Source organism: Myxocyprinus asiaticus, chromosome 22 (assembly GCF_019703515.2).
Source record: "Myxocyprinus asiaticus isolate MX2 ecotype Aquarium Trade chromosome 22, UBuf_Myxa_2, whole genome shotgun sequence".
Taxonomy (NCBI): domain Eukaryota; kingdom Metazoa; phylum Chordata; class Actinopteri; order Cypriniformes; family Catostomidae; genus Myxocyprinus; species Myxocyprinus asiaticus.
The window spans coordinates 9,970,275-9,985,037 of record NC_059365.1 but is presented as its reverse complement, the minus strand read 5'-3'; the positions used below and the strand labels follow the sequence as shown (position 1 = coordinate 9,985,037).

The 14,763-nt window shown below is 37.8% G+C and overlaps 1 protein-coding gene across 1 annotated transcript in view; it reads right to left on the bottom strand.

Annotated features, from left to right (window-relative positions):
• Positions 1-14,763, bottom strand: part of LOC127412578 (AF4/FMR2 family member 2-like) — a 282,293-nt gene that overhangs the window by 88,524 nt on the left and 179,006 nt on the right. The window contains exons 5-7 of the mRNA XM_051649043.1: positions 9,686-9,772; positions 7,672-7,705; positions 7,199-7,253 (exon numbers count right to left, since the gene is read on the bottom strand). Coding sequence (XP_051505003.1) covers positions 7,199-7,253; positions 7,672-7,705; positions 9,686-9,772 — 176 coding nt within the window. The remainder of the gene's footprint in view (positions 1-7,198; positions 7,254-7,671; positions 7,706-9,685; positions 9,773-14,763) is intronic.

The window sequence follows — 14,763 nt, the reverse complement described above, 5'->3', positions numbered from 1 at the left end:
AATTAAATTGTATTGCTCAAAGGTTGCTCAGTTACATAATTATATTAACTTATGTCAATGGCCAATTCGCAAATGTATTACTTATTAATCATCAAGTAGCTTAATGAGTTCTTACATCTCATTTAACTTTGTCTCAGATGTCTCTCTAAAAATCTGTGAATAAATAAATTAAATAGCTCAGATAATTTCATTTTGGAATAATTTAATGATAAATGTTTTCTTATTGAAAAATATATATATAAAAAATAAACATGTTTAAACTCTAGAGGAGACACTTGTGAGATTACTGGGGTCTTCACTCAGGAGAAAAATATCTGAAAAGCAGCAAAATTTACAGTATTTACTCTCCATTTAATCCTGTAATATTTAAGAGTTCTCATTTTCTGATTTTAACTTATCAGATCTGTTCAGAGCATCTAGACTCCAAAGCTGAAGACCACATACCATCTGCATTCATTCTCATCCACCTTCAGAAGAAAGCACCTAATACTTTCCTGTGCCCTCCCTTCTGATGACTGATTAATCCTAACTAATTCCAGTTTGATGACCCCCTGTACTGACTTCACGTGCAATGGATGCTGTGTAATGTGTGTTTTTAATGAATGGCTAATTAGATAATGCAGAATTGCTTGTGGTAGAGAGATCGAGAAAAGAAGAACATACAATGAAGGCAGTGAACATACGAATAAGGCAACTTAAACTCCACAGCAGTATGCTGGCTAGTAACACTACATACAGATATATGAACAAGAACTGATGAAGACTAAGGGAAACATGAGGGCTATATATACACATGAAGACTAATGACTAAACGAGAGACAGCTGGAAACAATGAGGGATGAAATCAGGAACACAGGCTTGACGAGGAAGACCAAAATACATTTCAACATAAGAGTCCTTGGACACAGAAGGAAGATAAAATAAAATTTTATCCCCCCCCCCCCAAAGGGCAACTCCTGGTGCCCAATGACGTATGGAAAGGAGGGCAGGGCCAAGCAGACCATGAAGAATCTGGAGGAGGATTATGAGGCCAAGGAAGAGTCTGCGGATGATCAGGAGGCCAGGGAGGAGTCTCCAGGAAGGGAGCGGGGTCCAGAGGTTTGGGAGGCAGCTCCAGGAAGAGTACAGGGTCTGGCGGTTTGGGAGGTGGCTCCAGGAAGGCAACTGGCAACTGGGTGAAGACCCAGGGAGTGGAGCCGCAGTTGGTTCAGGGAGTTGAGTCTCAGGAGGTGAAGCGAGTGGAGCTGCAGTAGGAGCAGGTATTTGAGACTCAGGAGGAGGAGCCGGAGGTGGAGCGGGCAGAACCGCTGGAGGATCAGGGAACTGAGTCTCAAATGGAGTGGGAGGAGTCACTTGAGGAGCCTCGGATGAGGCGGATGGAACCGCTGGAGGAGGAGTCTCTGGAGGAGCGGGCGGAGTCATGGAAGACTCTGAGGCCGGAGTTGCACTGGCAGTGATTCATTCCATTCAACATAGTGGCATGAGCAGAGCATGCTACCAGAGATAGATCCCTGAGAATATCTAATCTACCAGTTGAGGCAGTGACGTGCATAGACCTTAGGAGGTAATTATATGATTAGTAATTATTATTAAAAACTAATTTATTTGCTTTTTGAGTATTTAACCATTTTCTTGTATATACAGTATATACTGTACATCATTTTTTTTTTCCATTTTTCCTTTATCACAAATAATAGCCTATTCTGTTATATTTCTCACAGAATGCACCATGGTAATACACTTGTTTATTTATTTATTTTCAGACATGGTCTGTGATAACCCCATGTTTATGACATGTGTCAATAAAACCATGACATACTTTAAAGTGCCTTGGAATACCATGACAGTATCATGAAATACGAACATGATCAATCATCCAGTACCATGGTATTACCCTGATAACGTGGTGCACGGTGCAAAGGCGCTATGAGAAAGTGTGAGCACGAAGCGATCGACTGTGTTCCACGAATACTACAGGGCCCTTGAATAACATATAACATGCGAGTAAGGGCAGCCGGTGGAGTTTCTGGTGCCCCCCTAAGGTATGATGGTGCCCCCCTAGGGAATTGGTGCCCTACACAGACTGCGTAATATGCGTATAGGGAGCTGCAGTACTGTGATAGCCTAATGGTATTTTTCTGAAAGTCATTAGCCTAATGGCTCATTACTTAAAAAAAATAAATAAAAAAAAATAAATAAAAAAATGGTTTGGCTGAACCAGACAGCTCCTTCAATTTGTCAATATTCTATAAAAAAACAATTTAATTTATATCACTGAAAGCGATGCGACCGCTCCCATTATCATTAATAAATATGTCTACACTAGTGGTATGCGATGTCGGAAATGCAGTAGCAATTCTTATTCTTTTGATGAACTTACAACACAATACATGGCGTGGACTTTTTATCTGAGCTGTTACTCGTCTGAGGTAATGGCACTTCGATGCTCCAGGGCGTATTCAAAACTGCATTTTTTGCTTCCTTGAAGGACACTGCTGTGGGACAGGATGCCACTCGAAACCTCGTTCAAAACGAAAGTGAGAAAATTTATCTTTTCTCAGAGGGCCCTTCCACAAGACTGTTAAGCGAAGGGTACATTATACAGTAATGCCATTTTTCCTTCAGAGTACCCACTTCAAGGGCTCTGCAGTTCGGAGTGTGTATAGGGCATAGGGAGTGTCACTTGCAATTGGAATCCGCCCCCGATCTGCTGTAGTGTGCGCTCTTAAAGGCACCTCCACTTAATTTTCTTTAATACGCCTGCTATTTACAAAGAAATCTTATAATAATACATTATTACTGTTATTGTGAGATTATGACGAGATTTTAATTTTGTTTTATTTAACTATTTTAATTTAATTATAAAATGTTCTCCCCTTTTTCTGGACAACCAAAAGGGCACCTTTAGATTTGTGAACGGAAGGGGTAGTGGCTTGCACCCCTGCTGCCCATGTTCTGTGCACGTCAGTGAGTTAAGGCTATCCTTGGCTTGCGACCCCCTTCTGTGTTTGACACCAGGCCGTTTTCTCTAGTGTGGTGTCACAGACTGTGGGAAAAGCAGCAGTTGAGTGTGACTAATATCAGACTCTGATTAAATTACACCGCTTATCACACCACTCTCGAGGAGGTAACAAAATGTCTGATCTGCCGAGGAAAACTGCCGTTTTATGACTCCTCACCACGGTAAACTTCAAATCAAAGCCCCTGTACTTTCCACCTAATGGATGATTGTAGCCCAAGTGGGAGAGATTCAAGTGCTAAAGGTTTTATACGATGGCATATTTGAATCCTCCGTTTTAGTCTTGAGGTATTGGTACAGCAGTGTGAGGAATATTGCTGCCCTGAGGTTGTTTAGACTTGAGAGAGGTAACGACACATACTTAATAGTGTTACGCGATGTCAACAGCTAGCAAAGACAATGTTTTACACAATTTAAAAAAGCCCTCACATGTGGATCCATGAGATGATCTGATTTAAGAATTGAGAACAGCACTGCCCGTTTGCATAAAGTTAAACTCTGTCACTCATGCCAACTCAAACTGCCTCTCATTGAAAATGAATGAATTCTGGTTTCTTTGTAGCAGCAAATCACTAAACACCTCTAAACTCTACAGCCCAAACATGTGATTGAAGGGGGCGTACAAACAATTGCAGTGCCATTTTGACAAGAATCATACAGCAAACTTTAGCTTTAAATAACACAACAACAGTCATGCATTTTCATCAGTTATGACTGTTCACACATAAGACATTCAACAATACAATATTTGTCAAAAAAGGCCATTGAAAAGGCTATTTGTCAGAAACTATTGAAATTTTAAATGCTATTTATTCCTGCCTTCTCTACAATTCAAACGTTCAAACTAATCTCATGCACTCAGCTTATGAGGACATAGCCAAGTATTGACAGAAATGTTCTTGCCCTAAGGGCTGCATCCCTAAACATGTGGACTTGTTAAATCATTTAAGACCCCTCACATTTCTCGCAAGTAATTGAAAGGAATAAAAGCCAAGTTAATTTTTAGGAAAAAAGGAATAATGGAGCAGTGCAAAAAGACTAGACATAGACGGACAGCATACAGTAAACATGAAGAGCTTTGCTCAAGGCTCGCTCTGGATCTTTAGTCTTGGAATGAAGAGAAAAAATCTGGGTCTGGGGCCAGATCGGCCTTTAAGTGCCTTCCACTAGTAAACAATGCAGCATTCCTGCAGCTACTGTTTGCAGTTTCACCCCACCTCTGCCTCTCCAAAGTAACACACACTCAGCTATAGTCTTTTATACATTTTATACATTTGTTTGACTTCATCATCGATTCTAACAGGTAGAATTTTTGCACAACTACACAGTTAACTCATATTATTTTTTCCCCATTTAAAAGAAAATGTCATCACTAACTCAGAAAGCCAAGTGGAAAAAAAGAACAACAATATATCAGTTTCACAGTTAAACTTTCACTTTAGTGGCCAAATTATGCCAACATGATCACACGGGAAGTCGGCATGCTGTTTCCGAAAGTTCTGGTACCCTAGGATCGGCAACAATATGCTGACTCACTGATATGCCCTATCTCCCATCGGACATATTTGGAACGGCTCAACAACAATTACTTTCCCTCATGGCACGACTGTTAGCGTGTTGCGTCAGTTGCATGGGAGACCACAGTTCAATCACCATTCAAATGAGGACGTAATCACATTTGTATAAACAATCATGAGCATGATAAGGAGGTTGTATTTTTATCCCTAACATTGCATTTTGTCTGTACTAATGGTTATGGTTAGATTTGGGTTTTGGATGGGGTGTAGATTAAATAAAATAAATATTTCTCTTCACTGTTTTAATCCCTGTTCAGCTGAAAACAATTCTTTTTACAACTGACTTCTGGTGACCTCTCCTGGATATAAATGGATGTCACACTTGTTTATATGCTCTGAAACACTTACCGCTTTAGCCTCTGGAGGAAGTGTTTTCAAATTCGGTCAACGTATACCGATTTCAGCTAAAGAAAAATCGGCACACACTTGCCGAATTTTATGTGAGATCAGGCTGAATTATGCTCCACTATTTAGTGATGATTGCTAAGGCAAGCATCACTATTACTATTGATCATAATTTGGGGTAGGGGTTTGTTTGAACCCCTGACTCAACCTGGTCTCATAGAATCACGATTCTATACTTACATTTTTGCAAAATGTTTTTTATGTGGCTCGTTGTTCGTATTGTTGCACTTTCCTGCTGAAATAAATGCTTAAGGCGCTACAACAACGATGATGTTTATTCCCTTTTGTGCAAATCACAAGCAAAAGGGCAGATTATCAGTTCAGTATCAGTACTTTTCCCCCTGTTCCTCACACAATGTTATTTTATGAATCAAAGCACTTTTACTATACTGCATGACTTGTTGTAAGGCATTATATTCTAACATTTGTATTACATAGCCAACTACATTTACAAACTTGTTCGAGCGAGATCAAATTGCACGGTAGCTAAACTGAGCGTTGCACTTGCAATGCAAAGGACCAGGGTCCAGTCATAGAAGTGACATAAAATGACGTGGCTGCTTTGGAAATTGCATTTTTCATGTCACCTTTGCTTTTTATAACACTATGGGTTAGAGTTTAAGGTTTAGGGTATGTAGGTAGGTTTTGTTGATTTAAAACTCAATACAGTATTAACCTTAAAGATCTCATCTGTTTTTCATGTCACATTTGCTTTTTATGTCACTGGGCCCTATTTTAAGAGTGCTAATCGCAGTGCTATGCGATACATCATATGCGCAAAATCAGTGGGCATAGCCATTCAGTTTTGGAATGTTCGTGCAAGCATGTGCTGAGTCTAGGCACAAGTGGGTGTGGCGAAATCGCATGCGCAAAGTGCTAATGGGCTGGGTCAAGTTCAATAAAATTTTTGAGGTTCTTCTCCGGTTATTGCACCATCTGCATCCTATTATATAGTCCATTCCCTTTAATATATAAAAAAGACAACATATTCATAAGAAGTTGGCAGTGTAAATGGGCTGCATGTATGCAATAAAATAGAAGAATAGAAATATGCACTTATGTTCTTCTGTGCATTAACTGCATCCTTGTTGAATGACAGGCATATTTCTATGACAGTGACATGCTCCTTTTATTGGCATGAAAAATGTGGTTTTCATCAGTACTTGCATGTAGGCTCTGTTAAATTACAGAGAATGTATTATTGTATTATAATTCTAATGTATTAAGTATTATTATATTGATCTACTGACACACATAACATATGACTGTATTAGCCTTCCAGATTAGGCTGTGGATCAAGGGATATAAAAAAAATATTTAAAAAAATATGGTTGCACGCACTTCACTTCAACAGGAAAATTGCACTTAGAGTACAAAAATTTGATAAGACGTTGCGCATGGTTGTTGCGCTTTCCGTTGCGTTTTACGTGGTCAGGAAAATAGAGCCCACTATCCTTTAGGTTTAGGATTAAGGTTTAGGGTAGGGAGGTCGGTTTTGTTGATTTAAAACCTGACAGAGCATTAACCTTAAAAACCTCATTTGTGTGGGAAAATATTTAACTCGTTTTTAGCGTCACACAGTAGACATTTCACCTCGAAGCTGCCACTAGACGTGTAAGGAACCATGCAATTGCCACAGTCACGTAAACAACATGAGATCAATCTGTCCTGACCCTATGTATGAGCAATAGTAAATGTGCTGCTTGTCTAAGAAATTATTTTTAACATTTAATTTCATGAGAAAATATAAAATATAATTTTCGCCTATATTTGGTACTTGATTATCAAGCTCTTGATTTTACTGCTTAACGGAATGTTTAATGTGATGCTTTGTTTACAAGACACCTGAAAAAAAAAAAAAAGCACATTTACACCAAATATGAATGCACTGTAATTAGCAAAAAAGCTCCATCAAGACTTGCATCCTATTCACTCAATGTCATTTTGAAAACATCCAGTACAGTGTTATTACAAATGTCTGAGGAAAGGATTGAGTGAAGGGCAGCTGGGAATCTTCTCCCTCAGCTGGGAATTGGTCAGGCCTGGTTCACTGGGACATGTTTTACAGGGGAACAAAGAAAAGACTACGGCGGCACTCTCCCTCTCTCTCCATTTTTTTCTTTCTCTCACCATTGATCTCTCTCTCTGTCTCCATGCTGGGGGACTCCCTCAAATAATTCATCAAATGAATACTCACGACTTCTGTGGAACCGACTTGGTTGCAGGCTTGTTACTGGGAACATTGCAGCGTTCTGAAAAAGAATGTAAGAATGTAAAAATGAAAAAATGAGAAAACAGGTGACTGCACATGCCCAAATACTAGCATACTATCAAAATACAGTAGCACAGGAAGTGATGCATCAATCACAAAACATTATTTTTTCTTTTGTTATTGAATATTAGAAGTTTATTGCTTTTGTTGGAATTGCTTGACACACAAGGGCAAATTCACAAAAAACATTTTGTCACTTTTGTGCACAGTACTACAGCACAAAAAAGTGCAGATTTGTTGTTTGCAGCATTAACTGTTATGCATAGGCCTAATTTATTTAGTGAATCGGGTGCAAAAACAACGCAGACAGCATGTGCAAATAAGCAATGCTATCAGTGCTATTCATTCTTAGTGAATTCTCCCCTGAATTATAGATCCAGAACCAATATTGTCCTTACTTCCATTGTATCCTGAGGTCACATGCTGTGAATCCTGTAACAGAGAGAGGAAAAGATAGATATAGTGCAAGACAACAACAAAAACCAACAATCAAACATAATAAAAAGATCTGATTTAAAAAAAACAAAACAAAAGAAAAACAAACCAATGCTATATTCTGTGCATTAACTCACACAGAGCAGCTACTGATGGGAAATAGCTCTGCTGATAGCTTTAATTGATTTTACACTAATAAAATTAAAGCAGGCACACAAATCACACTTCAGCGAGCGAGCGCTGCAGAGGAGGAATATCTGTGCTCGCGGACGGCAGCATTACATCAGGATTTATAGACTCAGCTTATTATTAGCCATGTCATCCAGACCAGCGTATGAGACTCAGACCATGTCCTATTAAGAGACAAATAGCAGACGCCACAGCAAAGGAAACACACTCTCATCGGATTTTAAAGGTACTTGAGTGGAAAGCCCACTGTAAATATACACAATGAAGGAAACAATTTGCAGCAAAGTTGCAAAAAAAAGTAGTTTTTCCAGGCCTGTTATTATAAAAACCTGATATTTTATTCTCACAAGCACAAATACATGTGATGAAATAACCTGAAATAGCTTGTTTTGTATTACAAATGGACATCAGAACAACAGGATACAAAGAGTTTTCAAAGTTACATAACTATCAAAAGTAATATGGGCGAGTCATGTTTTAAGGTATGCTGTGTGAATACATGCAGGGGGGCAAGACCAATCACAATTCATTATGCAAATAAATCTAAGAAAGAAGACTAATCCTAATTCCGTATGCAAATATTATGGCGTCATCACTTTTGGTGCTGAGTGCTGAACATTCTATCAATGTAAATCAAGGGGAGATTTTTGAAATTTAATTTCAAAATAAATAAATAAAAGACATGGCTGAAGTTACTGTATCTACAAAAGAAAGTTTGAATGGAGTTTACCCATAAAGAAATTGGATGTACGTATATCAAAACATGTAAAACACATATAATATGTATGTTCATGTCTGGTTTTCACTGATATAAAAAATGTGTCTCAAACTTATACATATATGCAACATAATACAGTGCTATGCAAACGTTTTAGTCATTTGTGAAAAATGTTACATAGTCTCCATAAGACATTAATGTCATACAAAGTCCAGTTAACATAAAACATTTAAATCAATATTTGGTATGACATCCTTTGCTTTCAAAACAGCACCAATTCTCCTATGTATACCTGGACACAGTTTTCCTTGGTTGTTGGCAGATAGGATGCTCCAAGCTTCTCAGAGAATTCGCCACAGTTCTTCTATATATTTAGGCTGTCTCAACTGCTTCTGTCTCTTCATGTAATCCCAGAGTTACTCGATGTTCAAAGGGGGCTCTGTGACATCTGTTGCAGGGCTCCCTGTTCTTCTATTCTATTCTATACTATTTGCAAAAGGAGTGTTTGGGAGTCTAAAATGTATACTTCCTACTGACACACTAAAGCTCAAGATATACTGTAAATAACCATCTTATGTGCCTAAGAATTTTGCACAGTACTGTATTTCAAAATACTACAAAAATGTAGTACTGTATGTAACATATATTCTCTCAAATAGACATATTTTTGTCAATTTCTATATATTACATGTATATATACTGTATATATATACATATATTAGATTGAACAAGTGAAAATCCAAGTTCTCCACTTCATGTTTGCACACTTCAGAATATATGTCAGAAACAAATAGTGGAAATGAAAATATGTACTCTATGCACTATGATTTTAATAAATAAATGTTCATAAATGGTCATATATAATTTATATGGGATCAAACAGTACAAGTTGAATTGATTGCAGAAGTTTATAGAGAAGAAGAACAAATACAGTATATTAGGAATATCAATCAAGTGCTGCCTTGCAAGCATTGTAGTTGGCATTGTACTGCACATGATGCTCTGTATTAACTCTGTAATACTGACAGTTATGTCCATTTTGTAAGTATAAGTACTCCAAAAGAGCTCACCTTTGAAGGGATGGGAAACTTGGTCTGTTCAGCTTTGCCTGGTGTATGTATGGCCGTGAGAGGTGGAGGCCAGGAATGGGTCATCTCCTACAGAAAAACAACATTCATGTGGGTTACAATAAGAACAACACACAAACATAAACACACTAGTACTAAACACATCTAATTATTCACATGCTAAGTGTTACAGTAATTCTTCATGAGAGTGAATGATGCAGGTATCATATTAATGACTAACTTTAACATTGAGGGATGGAAATACAGTTCGTTCTACATGTTGTATGGAAAAGTGTGAAATTTTTTTCTATATTAAAATACTTCCTCCTATCCTATATGCAGAGACAACTCTTAAGTCAACTATTCATAGATTGATTACCCCCAAACTGAACACAATGTGGCTCTGTGGCATTATGAAAACATCCCAACCCGACAAAGCAACATTGACTCAACCAATGGCACGAGTTAGGGGAGGGACTGTCTGTTGACAGACTAATGGGAGACAAGTGTTCACGAAATAAGTTTGGAAACAGTCTTTTTACAATTTTGTTTGGTGTAACTTCAATCCCTCACAACCAACACACACACCCCTTACACTAAATATCAATCTGTCGCAACATTTTTTCTACACTGTGTGCATTAAAGCACTTTTAAACCAGTTATTCCACATGTTCCATCATCCTTTGATACATGAGCCGTTTACCATGCTTTTCGCTCTTCTCAGGTTGAAAACTAAAGTAGTCAGTAACTCTAAGCGCAGATGTAAAAAAGTGATACAGAAGCAGCTAACAGAGCAATGGGCGTTAAATCAAATGAGTCACACAACTTCAAACAGGCAGACGATTATCAGCATGTAGCTTGTGGGAAAAATGATCAAGGTATACACAAATGTCTCGTTCAGTTATAAAAAGTGATGCCAGACATGAAAGAAGCCAATGATCAAGATACGCTCTCTGAAGAGAGTTTATTTGTCAAATTTTCTTTCAAGTAAAAAACATTCTCGCCTAATGCCATCACATGCAGGAATACTGCGAAATCTCCGGAGCATGTGCGCTGGACTCTCTCCCCTAAGAAAACCTGTTATTACATTCCATAAAAATGCACACAAAATCCATTCATTTCTCTGAGCTTCAGAAGGGTAAGGCATGGCAGTAGAAGCTTTGAGTTGCAAATGAAATTTATTAAAAGCAACAGAGCGTTGCTCCTGGAGCCAAACAAGGTTATCCAAACACAAGCTGGCAAGATCAGAGGCTGTTTACTCTTGCCGTGCTCGGACAGCTCTGCTATACATCCCACACGTATTCATGTTCAGATGAAAAACACTGCATTTGGACAACTTTCACTGTACCTAAAGTATTAGCAAACAAATAGATTAATTTGACATATACTAAATACGAGTTATGATTTTATTTACAATGTACAACATTCTCTTTTTTCCTTACTTTTTATATGGTCATTGTTTTACCAGGAATGACACAGTAGACATAAAATTATTTGGATACTTAAAACACACTTACGCATGTATTAATATCATTGCATTAAATTCAATATATTAAAACAACTGGCATGTATTTAAATGACAGCACAAGCACACTGTTTTACAAAAGAGAGGTTTGTTAGTTTGTTTCAAATTATTAAACAATATATATACCGTTCAAAATGAAAGCAAAAAGTATTTGGATGCTTTCTGGTTGTCAAACGGTAGTGCAACATATCCATCATTAATGTGATAAACTACACCTGCTAGGACACCTGTGTGAACTTGAGAGGAACTGACTTCATACAGTACATCCACTAAAAATCACTTTTACTCCAGTGGGACAATAGTTACAAAAATTACTAAGAAAAGTGAAGTTAGTTCTGAGAAAATGCTAAAGATGCATCTCTTCAATGAAGAGGGATAGTTCACCCAAAAATAAAAAATTTCTCATCATTTTCTCACCCTCATGCCATCCCAGATGTGTATGACTTTCTTTCTTCTCATGTACACAAACAAAGATTTTTAGAAGAATAATTCAACTCAATGCAAGTGAATGGGTACCAACATTTTAAAGCTCCAAAAAGTACATAAAGGCAGCATAAATGTAATCCATAAGACTCCAGAGGTTAAATATATATCTTCAGAAGCAATATGTTAGGTGTGAGTGAGAAACAGATCAATACTTAAGTCATTTTTTCTATAAATTCTCCTCCCTGCCCAGTAGGTGGCAATATGCACAAAGACTGCGAATCAGCAAAAACAAAAGAAGAAGAATGTGAATGTGAAAGTGGAGATTGATAGTAAAAGGGGCTTAAGAATTGATCTGTTTTCTATCATATCGCTTCTGAATATATAGATTTAACCACTGGAGTCTTATGGATTACTTTTATGCTGCCTTTATGTGCTTTTGGAGCTTCAAAATTTTGGTACACATTCACTTGCATTGCATGGACCTACAGAGCTGAAATATTCTTCTAAAATCTTAGTTTGTGTTCAGCAGAAGAAAGAAAATGATACACATATGGGATGGCACGAGGGTGAATAAACGATGAGAGAATTTTCATTTTTGGGTGAACTATACCTTTAAACAGTTCACTGGTGTCCTATAAAATAAAATAAATAAATAAATAAACTTTTTCTTTCTTCTGCTCTAACTTCTGTACTACTCTAGCTACCAATATAATTTAGTAGTGTGATACTACGGATATTGTTGGCTTTTATATGATGAATTGCTTATGTTGCTCATATTGCAAGTCATTTTGGATAAAGCATCTGCTAAATGACAATGTAAATGAGAAAAACTAGCAGATTATCCTTGGTTTAATATTTTATTATTTAATGCATTAGTGTTCATACATTTTAAGTTTGGCTTAAGTTTGCAAATACTTTTTGGAGCTGCTGTACATAATCCTAATTGAGAACCTATTGGTATAATGTGCCTTAGAATTCAAGAGTTTGATTGATAGGAGTGTCTCAGCACATATAACTCAGTGTGTTAAGTGGCTAAAGTGTGCCTGCATGCTCTCAACTGATTTTCACATGTCTCACAGTGAAGTGAAACAATGTTCATGATCTGCTCAGGATTTGCCAGATGCACACATACTGTACAAACAACCTTAACTCAATGAATAAAGTTTAGTATTGCATACACATACTGTAACATGTAATATTTTTGGTAAGTTGACATGTCCTGTGGTTGACTAGTTGCAGATTTTTCCTGGACAACTAATCAGCTAGTAAAAATGAGTACCAGTATTCGTGGAAGCCCTACTGCGGTGAGACATGCTACATTAATCTACATGAAATATTTTAAGTTTAAAAAATGTATTTGCCACATTCCAGGATTTTTTTTAAACTAAAACTAAAATTGCAAAATGGTGTTTAAAAGCGTTTATACATTCAATTAAATTTGTATCTAAAATCTTAATGTTAGTTGTACAGTGTATTCAGAAAGTATTCACACCACTTCATTTTTTTTCACATTATGTTATGTTGCATCCTTATGTTAAAATGCTTTAAATGATTTTTTTTCCCATATCAATCTAGACTCCATACCCCATAATGACAAAACAAAAACCATATTTTTGATAACTTATTTATTAAAAAGAAAAAACTGAAATATCACATTGACATAAGTATTCAGACCCTTTGCTATGACACTTGAAATTTAGCTCAGGTGCATCCCATTCCTCTGGATCATCTTTGAGATGTTTCTACACTTTAATTGGAGTCCACCGGTGGCAAATTCAATTGATTGGACATGATTTAGAAAGACACACACCACTCTATGTAAGGTCTCACAGCTGAAAATGCATATCAGAGCAAAAACCAAGCCATGAGGTCAAAGGAACTGCCTGCATATCTAAGAGACAGGATTTTGTTGAGGCACAGATCTGGGGAAGGCTACAAAACATTTAGGCTGCATTTAAGGTTCTCAAGAGCACAATGGCATCCATAATTCTTAAATGGAAGAAGTGTGGCCAGCTTCCAAGAGCTGGCCACCCAGCCAAACTGAGAAATGGGGGAGAAGGGCCTTGGTAAAAGAGGTGACCATGAACCCGATGGTCACTCTGTTTGAGCTCCAGAGATTATGTGTGGAGATGAGAGAAACTTGCAGAACGACAACCATCACTGCAACACTCCACCGATCTGGGCTTTATGGCAGAGAGGCCAGACGGAAACCTCTCCTCAGTGCAAGACATGCAAAAAAGCACCTAAAGGACTCTCAGACTGTGAGAAACAAGATTATCTGGTCTGATGAAACGAAGATTGAACTGTTTGGCCTCAATTCCAAACCATCCCAGTGGTGAAGCATGGTCGTGGTAGGATCATGCTGTGGGGGTGATTTTCAGCGGCAGGGACTGGGGGACTGGTCAGGGTTGAAGGAAAGTTAAACGCAGCAAAATACAGAGATATCCTTCATGAAAACCTGGTCCAGAGCGCTCAGGACCTCACACTGGGCCAAAGGTTCACCTTCCAACAGGACAATGACACAAAAAACACAGCCAAAGACAACGAATAAGTGGCTTAGGGACAACTCTGTGAATGTCCTTGAGTGGCCCAACCAGAGCCCGGACTTGAACCCAATCGAACATCTCTGTAGAGACCTGAAAATGGCTGTCCACTGACAGTCCCTATCCAACCTGACTGAGCTTGAGAGTATCTGCAGAGAATCCTCAAATCCAGGTGTGCAAAGCTTGTCGCATCATACCCCAAAAGACTTGAGGCTGTAATCGCTGCCAAAGGTGCTTCAACTAAGTACTGAGTTAAGGGTCTGAATACTTATGTCAGTGTGATATTTCAGTTTTTTCTTTTTCATAAATTTGCAAAGTTATCAAAAATCTGTTTTTTGAAAAAAAAACTCTGATTTTAATCCAATAAACTCATAATCAGAATAATTAATTATGACTTATAAAGTATTTTGCAGATTGGTTGCTAATATGTTCTCTGCCGCTATCATCAAGCTGCTGCCAACTGTTCTGTTTCAACTCTTAAGGTGGCAAATCTGTTCAACATGGTTCAGTTCAAGACTGTTTATGAACCTTCATTTATTTAATGGGAATGTGTGCATGAGCCCAGATCAGGATCATGCCATTTCTGC